The sequence below is a fragment of the Nannochloropsis gaditana genome (assembly GCF_000240725.1).
Source record: "Nannochloropsis gaditana CCMP526 unplaced genomic scaffold scaffold181, whole genome shotgun sequence".
NCBI classification, from domain to species: domain Eukaryota; class Eustigmatophyceae; order Eustigmatales; family Monodopsidaceae; genus Microchloropsis; species Microchloropsis gaditana.
In genome coordinates, this window is record NW_005803772.1 from 1 (window position 1) to 27,060 (window position 27,060).

Below are 27,060 nucleotides of genomic sequence, written 5' to 3' on the forward strand. Positions count from 1 at the left end.
GGGAGAAGAGAGGGCGGAGGGCGTGGAGGAAAACGCCGGGCACGAAAGACGGGAGGCACAGGCACGGCGACGCCTCCAAAGCGTGAAGCTGTGGGCGAGCAAAGGTCTAGCGGACATCCCCGGCGTCAATGTGGCAGAGCTCAAGCCTGTCATATCCTGGATCGCTTCCCTGCCCTGGGAAGATCGGAACGCGTGCCTTCCCAAGCACCTCTTGCGAACGGTGCAATACAACCGGCAACGGCCCCACTGTTGCGCGATCGTCCGACCCTTTGCAGGGGGAACAGGGAGAGGAAGTGGCAGGCCCCTGGCCCCGGTCTTGGCGCCGACGTCCTCGGAGCAGTTGGCAGATTTGGAGGTTCAAGGTGTCCTCCACGACCTCTCTTTGCGGGTGGCGAGCATGGCGGTGCTAAATGAAATGACGCGCCACACGCTCAAGGTATCGAGAGGGAAAAAGGCACGGAGAAACATGGACGGCAGGGAGGACGGGGCGGAGGGCGGGGGGGAAGGGGAGGAGGAGAGTGACTTGAAGCGTGCCACTTGGGTTGCGGACGGAGGATGGGAACATGTGGCAATTTGGCACATGTATGCGAACAGCCGCATGGACGAGCTTGACTATCCGAACAAGAAGCCCTCGGAAATAGTGATTTTGGAAGGCGACGTGGTGGGTTCTCCTTTGATGGGAGCCGAGCTTCGGTCCTACCTTACAGAGCTGCGATACCGGCCGTACCCGTGGGACGTGCTAGCCTTGTCTTTCAGCCTCCCGGGGCCCGAGGTCAAAACACGGCACAGGTTTAAGATTGGCACACACGCGTCTTCCTTGCCGAAGGAAGCATATATGTCTCGTAGGGGTTACATTTTGACGCATACCGGTGCGGCGAAACTAAGCAGGGTCTGGCAAGAATATGATTCCGTGGAAGACTGTTTGATGGGTGAGGCCGCGGCAGGGCGCCTCGTGTTGTTGGCCCCTGGAGATGGCCGGCCTGTCATCCATATGTCTTCCGCAGACAAAATTCAGGCTAATTTGCGCATCGAAACGCTGGGGCGCCGGCGAGTCGGGCATGCCAAAGGGGGCCAGGGAGGTTATGGTGGTGAGGGAACGCCATGGTCCTATGGCACGGTGGCAAAGGATCGGCAAAATCCACCCTCCCCCGGGTACGTGCCTCGCATGTAGAGACATGAAAGTAATCTGTACACAGGAAAGAAGGACATAATAACGTAGCGATTGTACATCTCCGTGTAAAGTTTCTTTCCGGATGGGCCGATACTTCAAGAAGAAGCAACGAAAGACGATAATGCTGATCCATCTAACGCGTAATCTGTTTTGTTATTTTAATTCTGCATTCGAGGAAGCGCAGATAATTGCCACACTTTTCTCTTATGAACGGGATGCAGATTCATAGGCTTCAGTCACAGCGCTTTGTAAGGACGAGTTACACCGCATCGTCAGTGTGACTATTTTTTCAGCTGCCTACACTGTGTTCTCACAAAGCCGTACGCCCCTCTAGGAATAAGAAACGACTCCCCTGACACCGTCAAATATCATGAGCCACATTTTGCAAGACTATGAGAGGCATCAACTGCGTATCGTGGTCGAGCTTCCTGAGCTTCGCAAAATAAGCGGAGGGCTCCTCACCGCGCGACAAGTTATGACTTATGCAGTCTGCGTGCAGTGTGGAAATTCAACGCAGAGTCCCTCTAAGTTCCCAAAGTATGGTGTTCGGCATCGCTACTCGGACTTTGAAGCCTTGTCTTTGCGGTTGCAACGCCGGTTTGGGGCTGAGGGAATGTTGATTCCGCCGTTGCCTCCAAAAAGCATCAGAAATAACAAGGACATGGACTTTATCAAGAGTCGCATGAATTGGCTGCAGTACTTCATGGACGGTATCGCGGCGTCTCCTTTTCTCTTCAACGACTTGCTCACCCAGAAATTCTTAACGCGCACCACCACGGGTGGGAATGACTCCATTGTAGCTCTCTTCGACGAAGGGTTAGGGGAAACCTTGCCTCATGCGTCATGTCCCCCGCTTTCCTCTGAGGAGTCACCGCCCGCTCCTCCTTCCACCTCCCTCACTCCTACTCACAACCGTGGCTATGTCCAGTGGACGGAATACCTCTCCTCTTTTGTACTGCCGCTGGAGCCGGAAGTCGTGATCGAGAAAGTGCGCGGTGAAATCGACACGGCGGAAAGCGCTGTGAGGGCGACCCTGGAAGCATACCAGGCTCTCGGTGAGGGCATCCGCCAATACGCAAAGGGCATACAAATCTTTAGTCAGAGCATGCATGTCCTCGCGGAGGGGGAAGGAAAGATCGAGAGCTTGAACGCCGTCGATACGTCCCACAAGGATACCTCCGAGGGAGATCAAGGCACAAGAGGCAGCTTTCATGCGGAAGAGCCCCATGTCGTCGCTTTCGCGCCTTTTCCCAGGTGGACGCCGATTCCAGCACTTGCATCTCAGGCCGCAAATATGTTTGCGGACACGGTTCCGGGCTACCAGGGGGTCCCCGAGCAAGCGGCCTACCTCTTCCTGGCCCGGCTGGAGTACGAGCTCGTTCGACTGCAGGCTCTCAAAGGCCTGGTGGCCGGACGTGAGGCGCTCCTTGCCTCCATCCTCAAGCTCCAAAAGAAGGTCCATCGCCTCCGACACGGCTCCGCCAGCCCTGCGGACCGGGAAGTCTACGAAGGGCGGTTGGCGACCGAGGAGGTAGCTCTCTACAAGTTTACCAAGGCCTTCCTCTGCTACACAGTCCCGCACACGGCCCGCGAACGGACCCAAAACCTGAACCGAGCGGTGGCCAATCTGGTCGCTCTCCAAACTTCGGCCGCCGCCGCGTCCTTAGCCCGTACACACAGCTTTTGGCGCGCCTGGGCTGGAGATTCGGAGGAGGTGGTGGAGGAGGCGAACGAAGTGGGGGGCAGGCTGCTCCTACCCCTCGTCCCCGCATTCGCATTGCCGGTGTTGAGCATGGAGAACAAAGGCCAGGAGGGTCCTTCTCAGCCAAACAGGGCACAGGCAGCGACAAAAGAGAGGCCGGGCGCCGCGCCGCGGGGTTCGGGCAGCTTTTTGCAGGAGCGAGCCCCGTCATCGTCTACTTCGGCCGCCATAGCATTGAAAGGTGCCAGAGGATCGAAAGGAACTGGTCTGGAAGCCCCCAAGACGGAGGACCCCAGCGATTGCATGACAGATCACGTTGCCCTGGCCCGGACAGCGGAGGCCGGAGGGAGCGACATTACCCACGCAGCTGAGGGAGCGAGGACGCCGAGAACCTAGGCACCGTGGGAGAGCGACGAGGAGGCCGCTAAACAGACCGAGGCTGAGACTGGCATGCCAGTGCTCTGAAGAGACGTGCGCCGGAAGGTGTTGGCTGCCACTGCTGGGAGGCGGGAAAGAAATTGCTCGGCTGTGTGTGTGTGTCCCACGGTGCAAGATGAAGGTGCCTCGAGAAGGCGCATAAAAATCTGCCTACGCCAGAGGAAGCCATCATTGACGGACTCTTCCTCGTCCGTTCACAGATTGTACATTTCTTTCATCTCGACACCCAAGAATTCACGTTCCTAACGACACTTCGAGCACGTCCCGGACCACGTCGGCCTCCAATGCAGGCCCCCCTTCCACTTCAAACAGAGCCAGCACGCTCATCACCTGCCCCGCCAAGGCCTCGGCGTCCTTGGTTTCCTTGTCCAACGCCCGGTAGTCCAACAAGCTGCGCAGGCCCGCCTTTTGGCTCTCCTCCCATGCCCACTCCGCCATCTCCAGAAGTCCTCCTCCATTGGCACCTGGACCGTCCCGAGCAGAGCACGTGGCTGCACTCATTCGAAGCAGCAATGCCTCGTTCCACGCCTCCCCACCCAGCTCACCCTGCTGCCTCCTATCAGCCAGGACGGCCAGGTACGAACGCAGGAGGACGGCAGTCAGTTGCGAGTACGTGGCAAGGGGGAAGAGAGGGGCGAGGCAACGCGCCAGGCTTTGTATGGGGGGGGCCTTCACCAAGCGCAACAAACGACCTGCCGCGACGCTGCCTTGGGCCAAATGCCTTCTCTTTGTCTCCCCTTTGTCGCTCCCTGCCGCCATTCCCAGGCCGCGACCCAGTTCCGAGGCGCCCCCGAGGATCAAGTCCGCCATGGCGTGGTTAGCCAGCACTCCCCGCACGGATCCGCACAGCAGGGCGTCAAAACATACCGACCAGGCTCCCAGGGCCATGGAGCGTTCCGCTTGGAGCGGCAGGGTGACCGTCAAGGTGGGGTCGACGATGGCGAGGTCGGGTGCCAGGTCGCGGGCGTGCATGGGCACCAAGGCCTCTTCGGCTTCGTACAGAGCCAGGCATTGGGGCCCGATGCCCCCTCCCCCTGCGCTGGCCGTGGTTGGGACCGTCACAACAGGCAAACGCTGGTCGGAAAGCTCTTTTTCCTTATGGAACACTCGGAGATAGTCTCGCGCACGTCCCTCGCCTGTACAAGCCAGGACAGCCATACCTTTGGCCAAATCCAACGCCGCCCCCCCCCCCGACCCCTACTGATGGAGTGCGCTCCCATACGTTTAGCCATTTGTGCACCTTCATCCAAGGCTTGCGTTGTTGGGTATCGCTCCAGCATGGAGAATGTACCACATTCAATCCCTACGCCACGCAATCGGGCCAAAACCCGCTGCACGTGAGGATTTTCCGCCCTATCTGTAGGCGTGCTAACCACCACCGTTCGAGGGCCGATAAGACGTCGGTGCTTGACTCCAACCTCGTCCACGGCATTTTCATTGAGCTCTATTTGAGTCGTGGCGTGTTGGGGGCTATTATTCAGGGGCAGTAAAGCTTGAGACGAGGAGGAGCTACGTTTGACTTGAGGTCGATGGAGTTGGCATGCCGGACGACCGAACTGCGTTGCCAGTGCGAGCCTGTGACGCATGACCTGTGTGCGTCTGTCCAAATTAAAAAATAGTTGGATTTCATTTTTAGTAAAACATCCCCACATCTTTTAAGGAAAGCGATAATATAGGAAAGCGATAGTACTCGACCTCCCGCCCCTCACTTCCTGCGCCCCAAACCGGGGTGGTATCGCGGCGGTTTCGTAAATCATGCCATGGTGCAGAATCTCCTTACGTAACCTACCTATCCTAGATTCTATCAACACGTGTGCTCTCAACTTGTATTCCTCTCGTACCATGCGCAAGCTCCCTTTCACGAGCGCACACATCCTACAAGCCGCAACTCGACGTGGTTCCGATGTCGATGGAATGCGCGAAAGCTATGATTGTTTATTGGATTGTGCGACCTGATCGATCTTCTGTCGACAGAAAGCTCAGGAGGCAACGACTCCCCCGCGTGGCCGCCGTGTCTTTGGTGTGAGAAGTGAGGCCTTGACGAAAGAAAAGACACAACGCCATGCAAATTTTATGAGGATCAATGCGTCTTGGCATGTGTGTGTGGATTTCCTGTGCGTCGCAAGTCTTCGGTAGCGCAGCTGCGCACTGTCCGCAGCTCCGGCGTCCGAAAAGAGCGCGTCGTCGCCCTCATGCGTTCAATTTTGCGGTTTGAAATGGTCACTTTGTGACCGGCGCCGCTGCAATGCATGATGAGTATGCCAGGTCATGCATTGTTTGTGCTCTGACCTACACGTGGTCGGAACGCAGGTCTGACGGCGCGGTCCGCCAATGGTTTCTTATTTAAACTCGCTATGGGCTTTCGCCTCGACGGTCAGCAACCCCTTTCTGTCCATGTCCCACCATGCCCACACACACCTGCACACGCACATACAGTTACACCACCATCCGTGCATTAGTTTCATCATGAGCAACGGTAACGTTCATAATGGCAGCGCACCGGAGGCCGAGTATACACCAAAGAACATCCTAGTAACTGGAGGGGCCGGTTTCATGTAAGTTCCCCGGCAGTTTCTCTGATAAATCCCTGCGTACAAACTAACGCCACGGCTTACCTAAATTTCTTTGACACAGCGCCTCTCACGTCGTGCTACTTCTTGTCAAGAAGTTTCCCAAGTATAAAATCGTAAGTACCCTGTGTTTCTTTGCGATTTCCTGGTCCTCCCGGCTCCCTGCGCGATGTTTGAAAGCTGGCATGATAAGATGGGAAGGAATATTCCCACAAAGACATTAAGCTACGGGCTAATGATGAGACTACTCGTTAGGGTCGTAGGATAGCGTGGGGTATTGTCATCAGGCAAGTAACAAATCGATTTTTCATGGCGCCGCCTGCCTTTTCCACCATTTCAGGTCAACCTGGACCGACTGGACTACTGCTCCTGTCTGGAGAATCTGGACGAAATCAAGTACTACAAAAACTACAAGTTTGTCAAGGGCAACATCTGTTCCTCTGACCTCGTGAACTACGTACTTGAAGAGGAAGAGATTGACACGATCATGCACTTTGCGGCCCAGACCCACGTGGACAACAGCTTCGGCAACTCCTTCTCCTTCACGCAGAACAACATTCTGGGGACGCACGTCCTCTTGGAGAGCGCGAAAGTCCACAACATCAAGCGCTTTATCCACGTGTCCACGGACGAAGTGTACGGGGAGGGAGCGGCGGACCAAGAACCCATGTTCGAGGACCAAGTCTTAGAGGTGAGTGCAGTCCAAGAGGCGGGCAGGGAATGTGAAATCACGCGGCCCTGCTCGTGACTGGCATGGCTAGACATGCTTTTCGCCTCCATGCCCCCCTTTACCCGCGTTTGTGCGTATTCATTCTCAATCGATCTCGTTTGTTTGACCACACAGCCCACGAATCCTTACGCCGCGACCAAGGCGGGCGCCGAGTTTATTGCCAAGTCCTACTCTCGCTCTTTCAACCTCCCATTGATCATCACGCGCGGAAATAATGTCTACGGTCCCCACCAGTACCCGGAGAAACTCATCCCCAAGTTTGTCAACTTGCTGATGCGTGATAGGCCGGTGACGCTGCACGGGAACGGCCTCAATACCCGCAACTTCCTCTACGTGAGTCGCTCCCCCCAGCGTCCTCCCTCCTTCCTTTCCTCCCTCTCCCTCACCCACGCTCACGCCGCATCTCTGTCGCCGGTTTTGAACAGGTGGAGGACGTGGCGCGTGCGTTCGAAGTAATCCTGCACAGGGGTGTAACGGGCAAGATCTACAACATCGGGGGCACCCACGAGAAAGCGAACATCGAGGTCGCCAAGGACCTGATCCGGCTAATGGGCCACGGGAAGGAGGAGGAGAAGATGCTGCAGTTCGTCGAAGATCGAGCCTTCAACGGTAGGTTGTCCGAAATGCGTGTACCAAGGAGGTATGGCATGGCTGACATTACAGAGGCCGGGGGTTGCTCTGGGCCTTCTGCTGTCCCGATCGACGCGAGCGTCCCTGCATCCCTTCCCTGATACCCACTCGATTCCCTTTTTCCAGATTTGCGATACACGGTGAACAGCGAAGCCCTCAAGCAGTTGGGCTGGCGGGAGATTGTGTCGTGGGAGGACGGACTGCACAAAACGGTGGAGTGGTACAAGCAGCACACGGGCCGGTATGGGAACATTGACTGTGCCCTAGTGGCCCATCCCCGCTCTGGAGCGGTACACGAGTTTTCGTAGGCGAGACGACATCGGAAAGAGCTTAGACGTCCGAGAAGATGAGAAGGACTTGGTGTCGAGGGTATGTGTCTGTGTATAATATAGGAGGACCTTGCTTGGTCCGTGCCTGTTCCACCGAGATGCAAGGGAGAAAAGAGGCTGACGGTGGTCAAGGTGGCGTGAAGCCATGAATGAGAAGACATAGTGAATTAAGGCCAGAGGTATGTCTCTCGACCGCACGTGCGACCTGGGGGTAGTATTTCATGACATGGGGTTTATTTGGTGGGAATGTATCATGCACCCATTTATCGGTGTAGCGGAGTAGTAATCTAAGACGGAAGCGGCCAAAGTACCTGTGTTCAAGCCCATGCCAAAATATATTGGTTCAACGCGTCCACAAGATCTCTTCCAGTTAGTTCTACCTCGTGGCGCATAATATTTTGATGGATAAGATTTAGACGGTTTCATGCCAAGAGGAACGCCATAGCGACGAACGGAAGCATAAAGTTTTCAGCCGAAAGCAATGAAAAGAGGAGATATGTAGGAGGTTAGTGAGAAAATTTTATTGGGACGGTTAGCGCACCGTCCCATGTATGACGGAAGATGGTATCGATATTCAAGTTTCAAAGAACAATGAAAATTAGGCTCTTCAGAGGAACATATGCCCCGATTTCGGGTAATTCAGGGCGCTTTAGCGGCAAACTACGGTTTGTCTTACCTAGTTTCGACGGTAGCCTCGCACTTGCTTTATTAAAACTGTGTCCTAAATGCCCTGTCTGTGCAGGTTTCTGCGTGGTACTTCCCTTACCGAACGTGGGGGGGGGACGGGAGGTTAAACTCGGTCTTATCCGTTCTCAGGAGCCAAAATCTCCCGTTCGAAGTAAAAATGTGGTTTTTGAAAAATCAAGCCCCACTTTCTCTCAACTTGTGAATCTGGTTGATTGATAGATAGAATCAGCCAACTGATTTGACTCATGAGTGGATGAAGAAATTACCTTCTTATTAGATTGCCATAAAAACCCGATTTGTCTCTTGTTATTCCCTTTGGCGTTACACAGAACATGCTGACTCCTCTGCACTGGATCTGGAATGGACCTCTGGCCTTAGGATGGGTCACTTCATCGGCAATAGTATTTCCAATTTTGCGGAAAGTGGGTCTTGTTCCGGAGGCGAACAAGCTTGACTTCATCGCAAACGACATGCGGGGTAAGATTGTAATTGTCACGGGCAGTAACACAGGCATTGGCAGAGCTACCGCCCTTAACATATGTAAAATGGGCGCTACGGTGATTTTGGCCTGTCGGTCCATGGAACGGGCCAAGGCTGCACGTGATGAGATGCTTGAAGAACTCCACAGCCTGGATGCGGGGCACCGCTTTGACTTCCCCTTCGCGAGGAAAGGCACCCTCGTTTGCATGCGGTTGGACTTGGGAAGCTTCGCATCCATCAAAACCTTTGCAGAGGACTTTCTGGGGCGATATAAGCGGCTGGATGCATTAGTCCTGAATGCTGGGTTGGCCAACGGCTCCGGACGCACCAAAGAGGGATTCGAGATCATGTTCGGCACCAACTACCTCGGCCACTTTTACCTGACCAAGCTTTTGATGGATGTTGTAAAGGCTACTCCTGACTCCCGGATTGTCAGTGTATCCTCGCTCATGCACGAGTTCGGGTGTTTGGATTGGCAAGGAAGCTTGAGCGGGAATTATCGCGCTTTGAAAGACCGCATTTTCTCCAGCCGCTACAACGATTCCAAGCTGGCACTCGTCCTCATGACACTGGAATTACGACATCGCTTGAAAGGCACGTCCGTCCGAGCAATAGCTGTCTCTCCTGGTGCTGTTGCCAGTGATATATGGCGTAGTTTCCCACTCTGGTACAGGCGCTTGGTGCTCGACCCAGTTATGTCCCTGGCCTTTCTTTCCAATGAGCAAGGAAGCATACCCAGCGTTTACGCCGCAACCCATTCCAATGTCTCCGACGAGGATGAAGACGACGAGACGAATGTGCCGTATTTTCATCCGTATTGGTCACCGTCCCCCTCTTTCCTGATGCCCTGGGAGGTAATGGGCCCCTTCATAGGGTTCACGCGAGCGCGACCCCGCCTGCCGCGAAATGCGCGAGCTGTGGCCAAGGAACTATGGTATGAGAGCGAGAAGCAAGTGATACAACACACAAAAATATGATGAATGCTGGTATTTTATGCATATTCAGTCGCTTTCTGGCCTTGAAAGATAAGGTTTTAAGACCTTATCAGCGCGTTGTTTGCTTTATGATATCACTATTAGGTTATACCTCAATCTTATGGAGATCCCTTTTATTTAAACGGCCGTGGATCTCATTTATTCAATAGTTGAACATACATCCGCTTATGAAGAAGTCCCAATGGCAAATAAAAGTAAAATTTAAGCGGGAAAAAAAAAGCAGGCGGGCCGTTCTCCATCGCCTCCGTTTCCCCTCCGAGTCGGTCTGGCGTCATCGTCCTTTCCCTCCCTCCCACGACCAGTGTCTTGTCCATCGCATACACTCATTCAGACACTTGTACATGCCAATTTGCACATGTGACAGGGTACAATGTCTACGAAGGCTAGAAGTCTCGCGAGGAAAACGCTTTTCCTTTCATTACGTGAACGTGCTTGTGCAGGACTCAGGCAATGTAGTGCTGCCTACACAAAATCGCTAGGAACACCGATATCCCTTCTTTCGGGTCCAATTCAAGCCGCAAACAAGAGAAAACAAACGGTCTTCCCCCAATACCAGCGATGTACCTACCTGGGAAATTCCTCTCCTAATCCTGAAAGCTGCTATTCTTCTGAACGCACGCAATTAACAAACCATAAGAAGCGTGCAAGGGATGTTTCCACGAAGGAGTGTCCTACACAGGACAACCTTGATGAGCACCAAAATCAGCCCCCAGCGATTGATAATAGCGGCATAATAGAAGAGGGAGAGGAAGAGCACCGGCCGCCCACTGTGGCTGTGAAGGGATCGCAGATGAAGGGTGGGAACGTCGTGTGGAGAGCGTCGAGGCATCAATTGGCGGCATGCCACGCGGCAGTCGAGGAGCAAATGAGTGCTAACGAGAAATCGCACACTGCTGCTACGGAAAACAAAAGCTTGCATTCTCATGCTCAGTTCAAATCCTTAGGTGTCATAGAACCGGTACGTTTCTTAAAAAACCTTAGGTGTCGTAGAACCGGGGGGGGGGGGCCTGTCTTGGGAATGTACTTCTTCCTTTCACGGTCGTGTGATGCTCTCCCTTCAGGACCGGAAGTGAGGCCGTGAACAAGTCATGGAAGGACCATTGCTCACTCCTTAACCTGCCAACCAATCGCTGAAGGGGCACCTTCCGTATGCATGTGCGCAGAGCTCAATACCCTCCCCCTGCCCATCACTTTTCCATTGTCGCTCCTCATCCCCTCAGAGCAAGGATTTAGACCTCCAATTGATGATCACCAACTACACACTCCCGGCCCTGGCCGCTGGTCTTCGGGACAGGGAAGAAACGTTGCAGTTCTGCGCGCGACTATTGGAGGACGGCAACCTGGAGCAATTAAAGCGGGTCCTCCACCCCTACCAAGCTGAACTCATCACCCGCCGTCGCCGGAAAACCCGCAGCTTGGATTTGGCAGGGGGGCTGACGTCGAAGCACCTGAACATGTTGCGGAAATACTTGCAGCGATCCCCGCGCCAGCTGACCCGCGCGGTCTCCCTGCGCGCGTCGGTGGTGATTCCACTCTGCAATGTGAACGGGGTGGCCTCCGTGCTCTTCGAACGCCGCTCTCCCTTCGTCCGCTCCTTCAAGAGCCAAGTGTGTTTCCCAGGGGGGATGGTGGAAGAGTCCTTGGACGTGAACATCATCGAAACATCCCTTCGAGAGATGGAGGAAGAGATCGGGTTCCCCGCCCGGTCGGTGGACGTGCTGGGCGTCTTGCGCTGTGACTGGTCCGAGGTGCACAAGATCACGGGCATAGGGGTCACGCCCGTGGTAGGCTTTCTCGGTGATCTGACGGAGAAGGAGCTGTCTCCAAACCCCAAGGAGGTCGCGGAGTGTTTCACGATTCCTCTGGCCACGCTCCTGGACGTGGAGCACTGGAACCGAGAAGAGGAGAAAGGCACTGTGGTCTTTGTAGGAGGGCCCCACGTGATCTGGGGGCTGACCGCCCACTTGCTGGATATTTTTTTGAAGGACATTTTGATGCGGTACAAAGTGCAAGTGCAATAGCAGGACTGAAGCATTGGCGTTGTAGAGGGCTTCGTTGGAAGACCGCGAAAATAGCGACGACCGGTGGCTTTGTGATAGATAATATGAATTATCACAACGAAATAAAGGGATTGCGAGACATGTAAGATGTTAATGCATAAAATTGACCTGCTGTTGTGGGAGGGCTCGTGTGTGTCATTGGTTCGACCCCCGGATCGGCCTGGGGCATCACATGGTAGCACATCCAGTAGTGTGAATTCCTTCACTGTTCGAGACGGCAGGTCCTCTGGGCTTCTAGGAAAGGGCCTGTGCCCATTTAAGGGGTACAACGTTGAGCAAAGAGGGATGGAATGAAATTGTCTGTAACGCTGGTTCTGTGGTATCGCATGAATAATACATTTTCGAATCAGAAAATTTCCCCTCAAAAGTACAAAACCCAATGGGCAATTGAAGCCATCTATAATTCCACTGCAAGTTTTCGCTCCAACCCCAAGCATTCCTAGAAGCGACTAATGTCTCGACCAAAGACACGGGTCCTCAGCCAGTCGTTCAGCACCAAGACTCGGTTTCGCGTCGAAACCTGCTTGACAAGATAAACACTGCGCCACAAGAGGTTGCCAGCCCTGGCCGTATATTCTCCGAATTTGAGGTTCCCCGTCTGGACTTGAGCCAGAGCATTGGCTTGGCCCACGTAAGCCAACAAGCCCAGGTTCAAGAAGGAGAAGGCCTGCGCCTCCAAGCGCCCGCGAAGACGGAGCACGTTGGCGACTTTGCCAAAAGCGTTCACTTTTTCCAGATCAAACGTCGGGTTAGGTGTGCTCAAGTCGTACTCACGGTTGAGCAAGCGGCCGAGAAACGCACCGTGCTGTGCAGCTACTTGTCCCGTGGCTGGCAAAGGCAGGCCCTCCACCTCGACCGCGTCTCCCAGGGCCAAGATGCTTCCATTCGTACCTTGCACGCGCAGCCACCTGTCCACAGAGAGTCGACCTCGTTGGCCTGCCGTGGAGGCACTTTGCTCTGGGATCGCTGCGATCAAGGATTTGGTGATATCGCGGGGGGCCGTACCCGCAGCCCACACACAGAGACCGTAGGGCAATATCTCGCCTCCGTCGAGCTCGATGTGCTTCTCCTCGACTTTCAGGACCTTGCGATTCAGCATGACCTCGATACCCTGCGCCTTCAACACCTCTAGCCCTTGTTCTTGCAGTGCAGCGTCGAAGACAGGGAGGATGCGGGAACCGGCTTGAATAATTTTGAAGGACACAAGGTCGACCAAGGCGGGATAGTACTGTTGAAAAAGGCAAGTGGAGGATATTGCACCTCCGTTAGGCGCTTGTTTTTTCCCAGTTGACACCATGCCGTAAAGATACCCCTCACTTTTTATTTTAGTTTGTTTTACCCACCTTGGCCAAGTCTCTGTTAAGAAAATCGGAGAACTCGCCCGAAAATTCGACACCAGTAGGGCCCCCCCCCACCACGACGAAACTCAAGATCCGCTTTTTCTCCTCCATGGACACGCTTGGCATGTTGGCTCGTTCAAAGCGATCCACCAGGGCTTGGCGTAGTTTGACCGCATCGCTGATTTCTTTCAGGAAGAAAGCATGCTCCCGCACGCCCGGAGTGCCAAACGTGCCGCTCTGAGCCCCGCACCCGTACACCAGGATATCATAAGGCGCCAAAAATTCCTCGTATTCCCCGACTTCGTTCGGAATTTCAGAGCGGATGCGCACCGTTTGATTGTTGGGATATATGGCCAGGGCTGTGGGGATGAGAGGGGGGCATGGGATACGCCCAGAGGGGGAGGAGTGTGTGACGATCGCGTTTTACGAGAAGGGCGGATTCGACAAAGCTTGGAAAAAGTGCATGTGAGAAGGAAAGTGGATGGCGCGCATTTGAAAGGGAAAGGAAAATACATGGATAAAAGACACCTCCCTCGAAAAACCACCGAGGCTGCAGTGACTCCGACGCGCGGCACTTCTCTTCTGGCCATCAAGCGACAGGCAACACTAGCACAGAAATCCCAAGCCACAAGGCCTTTCCCCTACCTTGTGCTTCGTAGTAGTCTGCAAGAGGGTTGGCTGCTCGAATGGGCTCGATGATAGACCGATAATCGACAGTACCGACCGAGCTGCCGGCGAGCATGGGAGTGAACAAGAAGAAGTTTCGCGGCGAGACGATCACCACCTCGTACAACCCCGTATCCACCACCTTGGTCACAGCATGCCCCCCCCATCCAGTGCCCAAGATCATCACCCGCTTCTTGGTGCCAGCCTTCGTGGTCAGGCGATCTCGGCGAAAGCGCCGGTCCATGTCTCTTTCCGTTGCCCGGCGCAAGTGGACACCGATGTCCTCTACGGTGTCGAGCGTGCGATCGAACAAAAGGAATAGATCACTGAATACCAGAGACCAAAATGGCGGCTCCTCTGAGGGGGCAGGGGCCGCTTGCAAAGGGGCGACAAGATGTCTCACTTGCGCGGTTGAAGGTAAACTGCCCCGGTTGGCGTGACCCAAAGTCCGCACTGGCAAAAAAGCATGGGTCTTCAATACCGTCACAATAGTCAGACATAATAATAACAAATTCTTACGATGTTGTCCAAATGCGGCCGTGTAAGCGGCACCAAAAACAGAGGCTGTCATATTTAGAAGGTCCTCTTACCCTGCCGATCGAAGTGTTCTTGTTCGTGTCCCTGTGAGGCAAAAGTCAGATCAATGAGTGCACACGACGACAAGCCGTAGTTTTGCATTCATCACGTGGCAAAACCACGTTACCGTCCCGGCGGACTCGCGAGCAGGCGTTGAAAAGAAAAGCGAGGGGACATAAAAGCAGGAGGAACCCCCCTGTCGAACCTCGTGCTGCCGCCGCACCGCGAACATCAGGCGGCGATGACGTCGCGGCGCCCCAAGTGGCAGTATTTTTTTCGTCCCATCCTTCGTAAAAACATGCTTTTTTATACGAAGTGGTTCAAAGTAGATCATAAATTTGAGGTCGACACCTGGTGTGGCTTTTGCGCGTGATGAACGGAATATTCGTCCGCTTTAAATTAAGTGGGACATGCCCTTCGATCCGTTCCATATGTTTCCCGTTCTTGCCTCTTTCCCTCCCTCATACAGATCATACAACAACATCACAACCCATGATTCTGGCCAACGCAGCTTTACGGCAATCCTCGTTCGCCCTCTCTAGGTCGTCGCCTGTCCGTAGTCGATTGATCATACCTTTTCGAGGCCTTGCAAAAGGTTCTCCTACGCAGGTCGCTGCAGAGGAGACACGAGAAGCCAATGCTGGCTACGGCATCCAAATTGTCTCGGGCCGTCACACATTGTACAGTGATTTAATGCCAGAGGCTGGAGGTAATGATAAGGGACCGAGTCCTAAAGAATACGCATTGGTTGCTCTCAGCTCATGCACCTTGATGACGGTGCGAATGTATTCCGACTCCATGATCAAGAGCGGGAAATGGCCCGGGAAAAGTATCGAGAAATTGTCCGTTTCGTGCAGTGAGCACGGAGACGATCAGCATGTACCGCTCAATATCCAAGTGGAGCTTAAGTTGCGGTCAAACCTCGACGAGGAACAGATCAAACGCCTGGTGGCTGCAGCGGAAAAATGCCCGGTGAAGCGAATGATGAAAGGAGGCGTTAAGAACGGGATTACCACCGTTCTGGTGAAAGATTGATTAGCAACATTATATAAGTCGTCAGTCTGTTTCCGAATAGAAAGGTGATCAGAAAAGAAGGCAGTACGGCAGGTTGTGAGAAATATTCAGGTCACGATAAAGACACATTCGATAGTACGTACTTTTATCCAATTTTCGTCATAAGATATTCGATGGCAGAGACACCATTCTTCCTTATCTTCACTCTCTTCGTGTATTTAGTTGATATGATTTTATAAAGGGACATTATTCAGGGGCTGAAAGATAACAAGCCAATGTTGCCAATACACGGGGATGTGGACTACTACGCTTCAAAAGAAAAACTTGGCAAAAAACACAAAAAATCGACCCATAGATTTAACGGATATGGTCAGTGAAGCTGAATAGGACATTTTGATATTTTTACAGGAGGCCCTGTGGACTTTCGAAAATTTTCATCTAACTGTACTACGTTTTTCTGAAAGAAAGCCAAACAATGAGCTTGAATAAAAATGAACTTTGCGCAAAGAATAGCCAAGCGAATTGCAAGAATAGGAGGATAGTGATTTCTTTACAACAAAATAAAATGAAGCGGGCAAAATGGCATCGCTTTCCGAAACTTCCTTTGTTTTGTTTTTTTTTTTCCCTTTTCGCCCGCCGCGAGCGAGCTCTCGCTTCCGTTGATGCAAGTCTGTGTCGCTTGACATGTTTATAAATAATTGGTCATCTTATTTTGGAATGGCTTGCCATTACTAGCACAAGCCATTGTTTTCGGACTCATTATTTCCTTCACGCTGCAGGGAAGGGGGTCTATTTCGTACCATTTCGGGCAGTGAAGGTGCGAACGGTGTGGATGGGAGCACTACGTTTTTGATTTAGGGCAGTTTTAGGGCACGCGTGGTCGGCATCTCACCTACCTCCTCCGTCGTGGCGTACTTCGTGCCGCACATTTGCAGCGACACGCAAGAATGGGTTTCGACTACGCTCGAAGTGCCATCATAAAGTCTCAGGTGGTGGCCATAGCCGTGGCCTTGGTACGTACGACTTGGAGGAAGCTGTCGGAGAGGTGCAACCTGGCCTTATTCGTTTATAAGACCTGCTCAAGCATTGTGCCTCGCGTATCCGGCATAGTTCATCTCTCTCGTCCCTCTATAGGTTGATGCCGCACAATCTTCCTTTCGATGTCTTTCAAACTTTTTCTCCTTTTTACCCATCCTATCTGGGTCGTCTAGGCGCTGGCGCTTGACTCCCCCGGCCTCCTGCTGCTTTATTTCTCTCAATCGGGGTTCTCCACTTCCACCGCCTACAAAAATGGAGTTGCAGACTATAGTTTCAAAAAAAGTGTCAGCGATATCTTGGGTTTGAATTTGCTAAAAGCTTGCGTGTTATGCGCCTTTTGGTCCTTTGCCCATGGGCGGCTCCTGGCTCTAATCCTCCCTGTCGTAGCGACAGGATTTTGCCTGATTAAAATGGCCGTCTATGATGAGTGGAACTCGCGCAATAAAACTGTACCAGCGGTGGTGATGGTTCTATCCTCGCTTTCCGCGATGGTGCAGCTTGTTGGCGTGTGGAAGACTCAGAGTACGACCAGGGATCCGGACGCAAGCTTAGCGGAGAGCCTAGAGGGGCGGGAATGGGTTGACAATAGGGAGGTAGCACGCGTGGAGGACAAAAAGAAAGGTACATCGCAGCACTCGGGCGCTGCAATGGGTAGCAGTGGTTTTGGAGGCCTGGCTGATGACGGTGGAAAGGCGGATGCCTACCGGCTGCTTATGGACGACCCGGACAACGAAGAGGAGGGCCATGTGCCCGGCGCCGGTGGTGACAGGGACGCGACGGACACAAAAAGTAGCATGGCGGCATCAGTACCCCCGAACATGCCGTCGGTTCGACGGCCCATGCTGTTCCTGCTCTATCACTACGCCCGCCCCGACCATGGCCTTCTCTTCGCCGGCCTCTCCTTTATTATCCTCAGCTCACTATTCAAGCTGGCCATCCCCAATTTCGCTTCATCGCTGCTGACCCTCATCATAGAAGGTGCCACAGCCACACCCCCGGTGCCCACTCTCCACACGGCGCAATTCCGGGAGGCCTTGTTTTATTTCCTAGTATCCGTCCTGGGCCTGGCATTTTTCACCTCTCTTCGTATATGGACGACCGCCAAGGCAGAGGTCCGATTGGTGGCGAGGCTGCAGAGGATCTTGTTCTTCGCGATCCTCCACCAAGATGTCGCCTTCCACGACGCGCAAGGAACGGGCGCGTTGACCTCGCGGTTGACCTCCGACTGTACGCTGCTCGGATCCATATTCACGACCAATTTCAATGTGGCCATCCAAGCAGCGATCAATTTGCTCGGCTCCACGGCTTTCTTGTTCGTTTTGGACGCGCGCCTGGCCGGGGCCTACTTGGCCCTGGTCTTGGCTTTCATGCTCTTGACCCGTGTGTTCGGCGCCTACGCCAAGAAAATGCAAAATCAAATTCAAACCCTTAAAGCAGAGGCCAACGCCGTGGCCGACCAATCAATCGCCCTGCTGCGGTTGGTTCGAGCCTTTGCCACTGAAGACTGGGAGAAAGGACGCTACGACACACGGACCTTGCGCAATGTCGCCAAAGAATTGGAGGTGAAGATGCTTTGGACACTCTATGTCCCGCTTGTCTTCCTCCTCCAGAATGGACTGGTCCTCGTGGTTCTTCTCTTGGGGGGCTACCTGGTTTCGGACGGCGGTTTGTCCGCCCGGTCCTTGACCGCCTTCTACTTCTACAGCACGACAATTACGGAGGCGATGCAGTCACTGGCAGACAACGTCTTGAGCATCCTCACAGGCCTCGGGGCCGGTGAGAAGATCATGGATATCATCGCCCACAAGCCCACCATCCCGGTCAAAGGAGGCACGGTGCCGTCTTTTGCGGCACGCGTAGCCCCTTTCTCCCCACCAATTGTCTCCTCCAGCATGTCCGTGCCCAAGGCCTTGCCTGCACCGAGATCGTTCGACCTGGTCTTCGATGACGTCTCCCTCACGTATTCCTCCGAAACGGATTCCCATCAGTCCCTTCATCGGGCGCCTGTCCTCTCCCACCTGAACCTGCGGATCCCCGAGGGACAACGCGTTGCGATCGTGGGCCTTTCGGGGTCGGGGAAATCGTCGCTCATCTCCTTGCTTTTGCGCTTTTACAAGCCGACCACCGGACGTATCTTGTTCGGAGGCCACGACGTCCAGAGCCTGGACCCGCGTTGGCTCAAGGCGCAGCTTGGCGTGGCTCTCCAAGATCCCATGCTTTTCGGCGGCATTTCAATCCGGGAGAACATCACGTATGGTCTGGAAGGTATTCAGGAGGAGGCAGTTAAGCAGGCAGCGCAAATGGCGGCAATTCACGATTTTATTCTCACCTTGCCCCATGCCTACGACACGGTGGTGGGTGAGAGGGGGGTAACTTTGTCAGGGGGAGAACGTCAGAGAGTCGGCATTGCCCGGGCCCTGCTGCGTCGACCAAAAATTATTATCATGGACGAGTGTACGAGTAGCTTGGATTCGCTTTCGGAGAGCAAATGTCAAGAAGCATTGATGGCTTTGCACCGTACGCAGCCGTCTATTACCCTACTGACCATCGCCCACCGCTTAAGCACCGTAGTAGACGCGGACCGCATCCTTGTGATGGCCAAAGGCAAAATTGTAGAGGAGGGAACCCACAAGGAGCTTCTGCTCAGGGAGGGCATGTACAAGGAGCTGGTGGTGCATCAGCTGCAGGAGGAGGTTATTCACAAGAAATTGTCCGTGTAAGACGGAATATGTCATAGGGTGCACTCCCACGGGCGTCGGCGGATGCCAGGGAATGGACGATGTGCTGTTGCTTCAAACTGCTTGAGGAATAGTGAAAGCCGACAGGTCTCGCGAGACCCTGTAGCCGTCTCGTCGACCGACTCAATACCAGGGAGGCGCAATTGTAAATTAGTTAGAAGGAAAGGGACACGCTGTGACGTGTGCTGTGTTTGCGTGGTCGACCTATTACTCGTTTGTTTTCTCGTGTTAACCAGCCTCCATCTGTCTGGTTATCTTTCGCAAGTTTTCCTCTTTTCTTCCCTCCATCCTTCGACAATTTTCTACACGAGCCTCTCGCGCTGTATTTTGTACTGTTGCCGATTTCTTGTCTAATCATCTCCCTTATTTCCTTCTCGCGTACTTTGTTCGAGCTCAGGGGGTACTTCTTTTTTTCGCTCCTCTCGAGCCCTCCCATCATCTCCCGCATCCTATTTTTACAGAGGCATTGTGATGCCATGCGGACTTTGCCTGCTTTCCGCCCATGGTGCTCGCTTTGTGTTTCTGCTCATCTCAGTCAACTTCTTCCTCTCATTTCTTCAGACCAGTGGTTCATTCGCAGGTTCCTCGTCTATCAAATTTCGATCTCCGTCTCTAATATCAAAGCAAAGCAATATTCAAACAAATAAAAAACGTTTCTCGGCCGTGCCTTCCACCTGAGCCAAATACATGTACGAGAGAGCGTCATATTTCCGTCCTGAAGTCGGGCGGACAATTTTGATATACTCAAACACGGGGGAAAGATTGGCCATCGCACTCTTTTCCTGCTCTGGCATGGTGTCATACCGTACACGAACAAGTGCGAGGGTGAGGCCAGAGCCCGCACACGAGAAGAAAAGACGGTTGTCAGGCACACTCACATCAACCATCAGTCACATCATTCCTGTTCTCTTTACGAGCATGCCATCTATCTCCACAGATTTCTGGAGGAGGATGAAGGGGCTGACGGGCGGAGGGCATTGGTCTGCTTACATTGTTTATCGGTACCGGTTGGATGGGTGGCCATGTCCGCGGCGCCCTGCATACCCTCACGTTTCGTACTGCTGGGGTCGGGATGGGCCGGAGAGGTCGAGACCCCTTTCATCTGCCAGGCGGCACTGGGGCGTCCGGGCCTTGGGGAGGAAGGCCGGTGGGAATGGAGTGACGCCCTATGGAAGGACAACAAAGTATCCATTGCCGCCGCAGCTGCAGGGACGGGAAAGTGATTACCAAAGGCAGTGTTCTGCGTGTCGATTCCACCCCTTAGTGCCGGTGATGGACCAGGGTGGGCACCGTTGGCTTGTTGCATATGGAATAGCGCCTGATGCTGGTGCTGCTCCTGGGAGCACTGCAGTCCTTCCTGTTGTCTTTGGTGCGGCAGCTCGACTCTGGAGTCCGAGCAGATTCCCTCGGTCGGATCGGCTCCCGAATCACCGGCTCCAGCGTTTCGGTTCAGAGGTGCGAGGCGAGTGGCGCCCGCCGGAGGATGGTACAAGGCCGGCGAGGAGGAAGAGGAAGACAGCATGGATTTAACGGGGTTGTCGGGACGCTCATCGCGGCGAAGGCTGGAAGGACAGGGTGCACCTTGCTTACAGTAATAAGAGTGGGGTTGTGGCTGCAGAAGGTTCTGCGGCTGCATCATTTGCGGTTGGTATTGCATGTGGTGGCCCTGGAAACGCATGGCGTGGTGGTTGCTCTCAGGAACATCGCACCCGGAATGTCGCCGTTTGCTCGCCCCCAGCGTCGGCCGTCCCGCCTGCCCTCTCCTACCCATGCTTATTAATCCGACCTGACTATACGGTGCGGGATTGCCGGCGTAGTGTCCGGCTTCCGGAGGGGTGGGGTTCAAGTTCGCAGCCAGGGAAGATACCGAGCCATTGCCATGTCTTACGCCCTCGTAGGGGGAGCACAGGCTGGGTTTGAGACCCCCCGGGGCAGCCATTCCGAGAGCTGCTGCCGCCGCCTGAGCGCTGGCCCCAACGGTTTGGTTCCCATTGGCACCGCCGTCGTACTGCGACGGGTTTGAATGCGTCGCGTGCTCCACGTCCATGGCATCTCCCCTTTCGCCCTCCGCTGCCTTACAGGGCCGTGAAGCCCCTCCCTCCGAGTTGCCCCCCTCCGGGACAGCCATAGGTGCCTTGCCAGCCATCATAATGGTTGACACGTCATGATTATGGCCGACGGCCCCCCACAAGCTCCGGCTGCTACCGGCAGCGCCCGTGCCTACCGTGCATGCCGCAGTTTGTGCCTCCAAATTCTGGTGTCCAGGCTGGTTCTCGATCCCTTCCCCACCCACCCTCCCTCTGGCCAACCTCCTCCCCATGGCTTCCTCCTCCCCCTCTTCGTCGACGGCAAGGGCGTCCTGCGGACCCTGTCGATTGCACCCGCTACTCCTCCTCCTTCGTTCCCGAGAACGGCTGGTACTGACCGTACTGCGGCCGCTGCTGCTGCTGCTGCTGCTGCTACTGCTGCTGCTGCTACAGGTTTCTGCCGACCATCCCCGTTGCCGCAACAGGAATTGCTGCTGATCATAAATGCCTGGCTGCTGATGCGGCTGGGCACTGATTTGACGACCGTAAATGCTGGGCAAGGGGTGTGTCTGCGTGAACACAGGAGGATGCGGATGTGGCGGGCGGCCATGGCCGTCGAGGATGGGCATCATGCCCGCCACCGACGCCGAATGGGGCATGGGGACGGCAGCGGGAAGGCTTTGTCGACGAGGCCCCTGGATGGGATGTGGAGGCTTGGAAGGATGGAGGATGCCCCCCCCCTGGCCGGGACAGCCGGACCAAGGGGTCTGGTGGGAGGGCTGGGGGACACCGCAAGCACCCGTTGGGGCGGAGGCAGAGGAGGCCCCGGAGGCCGAGAATTGAGACGAGGTTTGGGAGGCTGAAAAGTAGCCGGTGGATGCTTGCTCATGAGGACCGGCGCAGCCGATGTTCCCGCCTAAACCCCCGACACAAGCGGCGGTCAACCCCGCGCGCTGGGTAGGGGCCATACACACGGTCGAGGAGGAAGATGAGACGGAGGCGGTCAGGTCGGGGGGGTTCCCGCCCTCGTCTGCCTCCATCAGGGAGGAAGAGCGGGTGTCCGGGAAACTTGGTCCTTGGTGCACTGCCGGTCGGGAGGTGGGGGCATGCCTCCCGCCCAGGGATGCCGTCGCTGTGGCCGCCGCGGTGCCCTCTCGGGTGATGACTGACTGCCGCCGCCCGGCTTGCAAAGGGCCCCACCCGTTAACGGTCGAGGCCTCCGGCGAGGTATTTGGCATGCCAAAAGCCGCAGCCCCGTCGTGTCTTCTTCCAGAGGGTCCCACCTCCGCCTCCCCCACCTCGGCTGGCTCCTCCAACCCCAAGAGCTTCCTCCGCTCCATCCGGAAAGACTCTACCTCCCGCTGTATCATCTGCTTCAGCTGGCCCTTGTTCAGATGACCCGTCTCGAAATCAAAGTCCAGCTTGGGGGGAGGTCGTGCTGCCTGGACGGCGTCTGCGGCCAATTGCTGCTGCTGCAATTGGACCGAATGCCGCAAAGGTTCGAAGTACTTGTGACCCAAGGCCTGATCGACGGTCAACCGGTGGGCGGGTTCAAAGACGAGCAGGGAGTTCAAAAGGGAGAGGGCCTCGCGACTCGCCTCCGGGAAGAGGGTGGCAAAAGGCACTTTCTTCTTGGCCGCGACAGAGTCCAAGAACCGCTTGGCTTGACTGCTCTTCACGTGGGCGACTTCCTGGGGGCGGGGGGCCCCGATCACGTCGAAGATCAAGGTCAGCTGATGGACGAAATTTTTCCCAGGGAAGAGAGGCTTCCGTCCCAGCAACTCGGCGAAAATGCAGCCGACAGACCACATATCCACTGCGTAGTCGTAGAGGCCGTCGGGGCACAGCATCAGCTCCGGGGGCCGGTACCAGCGTGTGACGACGTGCTCCGTCATGGGCTCCTCAATGGACTCGTCCGGGTTCTGCCCTTTCCCGGCGGGGCGGGCACGGGCAAGGCCGAAATCCGTGATCCGAAGCTCGCAGGCCCGGGTGACCAACAGGTTCCCCGGCTTGAGGTCCCGATGGATGATCCGGTGGTCGTGGAGAAATTTGAGGCCTTTCAAGACCTGGTGCATGAAGAATCGAAAGTGGGCATCCGAAAGAGCCTGCTTGGATTGGATGATCCGGTGCAGGTCCGAGTCCAAGAGCTCCATGACGATGTAAAGCTCGTCGTCCGCGTCCCGGAGGGCGAGGTCCTTAAGCGTGATGATGTTCTCATGAGTACCCAGGTACCGCATCATACGAATCTCGCGCAGGACGTGTTTGGCATCGATGACGTGCGTAGAAATGGGCGAGACACGCTTGATGGCCACGTTTTCTTTCGTTTCCACATTCAGCGCCGAACATACAATGCCGTACGAGCCTTTGCCAACTGGCTTGAGGTCCTGGTAGGCCTTGTCGACTTTGAAAATCGTCCCGCACACGTTGTACGAAACCTCCCGACCTGCCGGCACGCTGCTGAAATGACTCTTGCCCGCGCCGTCCTCGGCACTCGTCATGCTATCTTCGTGAGAGTTACAGCCGCGCTCTTGGCGCTGACCTTCCATCCCGTTTGGGCGACCACCAGGCACCATTACTGCCCCCGGTCCTTTACTTGATATGCTATGATTCGACGGCACTGTCTGACTCTTGCTCCTTTGGTTACCTGCCAGTGCAGCGGCTGCGGTGGTGTGTGGAGGCGGAGCAGCGTGCTGATGTTTGCTGCCGCTCGAGTGGAAGGCAGAGCGACCAGTCATATTGCGTCGTCCCTCTCCGTCCCTGTGTCTTCTTCTCAGCCAGCCTTATACAAAGATGCCTTGCCTTCCAAGGCCTTCTGCTAGTCCTCCTGTGTATTTTCGCTGCGCGAGGTGCAAACCCAGAGCAGGAGAGAGATGGAATGAGTATGGCGAATAACCAGATTGAATGCTGGGAATATAAACTGACCTTCCAACTCCTTTCAGAGCTGATTACCGTCTCTGGCCATGATCAGAAGCTTTCCGTCTCCTTACGATCAAGGGTTCTCCCTTGGGATTTCTGCCGGATGTGAAAAAAGGGATGTAAGAGTGACGAAAGGAAGCGGAAGGGCCGTCAAGGAGAGTGTCTCAGAAGACGGAAAACTTCTGACGCTACCGGGCTTTCAAAAAGGCACAATACCTCGCAACCGGGTGAGAAAATTCAGATCTAAGAAATGTTCTTCTCGTTTGAGGCGCACATGCGCCATAAGTTCGGTTTTACTTCATGGTAAGTCTTGCGGAAAGCAGCGAATTGGTGGCAGGGCCCCTGACTCGCCGGCTTGGCTCGAAGCCGAGGTAGGGAGCCCCCCCGTCATGCACGATATAACCATCCTGCCCGCACTCCGGTCCTTCAGCAACGTCACAGGGACACGCATTCGTCGCGATTGCCGCCCGTTTTTCTCACAAGGTCCTTCGTCCGGAAGAAGGTTTTTATTCCCGTGTCTTTCCTTGACGTCCCCTTAGCGTGACCCTCCGTCGCGGGTATCGCTTGAGAAAAGTCGGCGACGCGACATGTCCCCCCTCCTTCTTCACGTGCTATGTCCACGCTGCCCTCCATCCCCAAACACAGGGTCCGAGAATTTGTCTCCTGACCGAGACTGACAAAAAGGTGCAAGCAGGAGTACGCTTAACGAGGTCACCCTTCGAAAAGACAGGATGCAGGATCAATTAGCCGCGGGGTTGCCAGCGTGACAGCGTATCAGTGCAGCACTTCTTCACCCACATCGGCGAGCTTCTTTACAAAGGCACCGCGAAAAAAAGCACTGCTGAGCGCGGTTTGCCATCATGGGTGCACCAGGTTTGCCTCAAAGGGGTGCAACGTACAGGGGCACCTGAAATCTCATCATTTCCCGTCCTTGACATTCTCTCTGTTCTTGTCCCATACCCGCCATACCAGACTTTGACCCGAAAATGATAATTTACCAGATCATCGCCCTCCAGGTAACATCCACCCTCCTTTTTCCTACAGTGTGCGTTGACGCGTCTCACGGCCTCGTGACTTCTTTCCTTCTTTCTTTTTCTTCCCGCCAGTGCCTCTACTATCTCGTCGAAGGAGGAATCCTCATGGGGTTTAATCTGGTCTTTGGCCTGGATGTATCGCTGGCCCAGATCTTTACGCCAAGAGGATTGGAGATCGAGTCGGCGGAAGGGCTGCTCAATGTCCTAGCGCTGTTATTGTCGTTTGTCGCAGGGTACGGAGGGAGGAATGAGAGGGCGGGGAAGAGGAGGCTAAGCTCTGTCCTTTTGGGGTACAATTCTCAATCTTTGAAGTCTGGCTTATTGTAGCTACTAAGAAGTGCTGTATGGAGATCATCAATTAAATGGGAGAGAAATAAAGAGGTTTACGGAAGGGCACCTGTGCAGAAAAGCTCCGAATAGAGGTCTCCCACATCGCCATGCATGTGCGACAAATTCCAAAATCGGTTCCCCCTTTCGACTCTGACAGGTCGGTTCTGCTTTGCGTGGTGGTGGAGCGGGCTAAGAAGTGCCTCGATTTTACCGTCACCCTATTTTTTTTCCATCTGCTGGCATGTGCCTTCTACGAGGTGAGAGCTTGTGACTATTATCATGTCTAGTATTGTGTCCATTCCACTTCACCTGCGTTTGTTAGTACGGTATAATTTGAAAGGCGGCATTCACGAACAAGCGTCATGGGGCTGTTTTTATAGGCTATAACATGAAGCGCTCACCAAGCCAGGTCCCATCCCAAAACTTGACGTGAACGTGGTATCCCCTTGTCCCATGCACTCATGCCCAACAGTCCTTTCCCGCAACCCTCTTGTGGTGGCTCTGCCACCTGGTAGGGGTCTCCATCATGACACTCCTCGGTAAGTAGCCCGCACGTTCCTCTTGCCGCAGGGTCTCGGGAACTTACTTGGGAGCCTGGCAACATCATGTATGACTGCCATTCCATTGGCATGTATGCGCACAATTGGTGGGTTGTGCATTCTTAAAAGGATGACGGATGAGTCCTCTTCCCCCTTCTTGTCTCATGACGCTAGGCGAGCACCTCTGCGCTAGGAGTGAACTTCGTGACATACCTCTCTTCGTCGTGAGCCAAAGCGGGCCTTAACGAACAGAATGCAACGGCGTAAAGAAATCGATAGTAAACTTCAAGGGTTCTTGCAAGATTGAGATGGAGAAGCCAGAAGTATGCGACGAATTTTGGGTCGTCATTGTTTGGCCATTACTTTGACATATTTGCGTTCGGTCAAATTGTTTGATGCGAAGCTTTTGGAGAGACATCCCTCTGTCTAAGAAGGGAAAATGTGCGTCCCTCTTCTCCACCATATGCACACAACCTCCGGCAACTAGAAGAAAAATCTGTCGTCACAAAACCACATTTAGGTCCGGCTGGAAAGGGGGGAGGTTATATGGGCCGCCATGGGCGGCGTTGCTCCGGTCCCGGTCCACAAGCTCGAGGACAACGACCACCAGTCCCCTCCTTAGGCTTTTGCCCGTTTGTTGTCTCTGGAGCCTTCTTAAATGGTAGACCCTCGACCTTATGCCCCAATTACATGCCTGGTGGTAGTGATGCTTGGTATGGGTGGTGAAGTTGATCAGGAAGGTTCGATGATGAAGCGAGTGCTCCGTCGTTTTGAGTTCCCGCTCGCTTTCCCACCGGAGCGCAGAAAAAGAAAACTCGCGCGCCTCGCATCTATTACCCTGTGACGTGCCCATCTTTTGTGTAATTTTGAACCTTCGGCAACGGCTCGTGTCGAAAAGAAATGTTTAGGAGAGTATTGTTTTTGTATGTCTTCAAGGAGGTAGGGGTCAGAGGGATCGTTGTCCTTCTCATATTGCTTGGTTTGCTCCTGTCCGAAGCGGAAAACGACCTTATTTGCTGCGCGATTGATCTGTGTCTTAGATGTGTAGTG

General features: G+C 54.5%; 1 protein-coding gene across 1 annotated transcript; it reads left to right on the plus strand.

Moving 5' to 3' along the window:
- Positions 1–22,840: 22,840 nt before the first annotated feature.
- Positions 22,841–23,030, plus strand: NGA_2090800 (uncharacterized protein; the record flags this gene model as incomplete). The annotated part of the gene is made up of 1 exon (XM_005855498.1): positions 22,841–23,030. A coding segment is annotated over one exon (190 nt), but the record flags the coding sequence as incomplete, so codon positions are not given.
- Between the last annotated feature and the right edge of the window lie 4,030 nt (positions 23,031–27,060).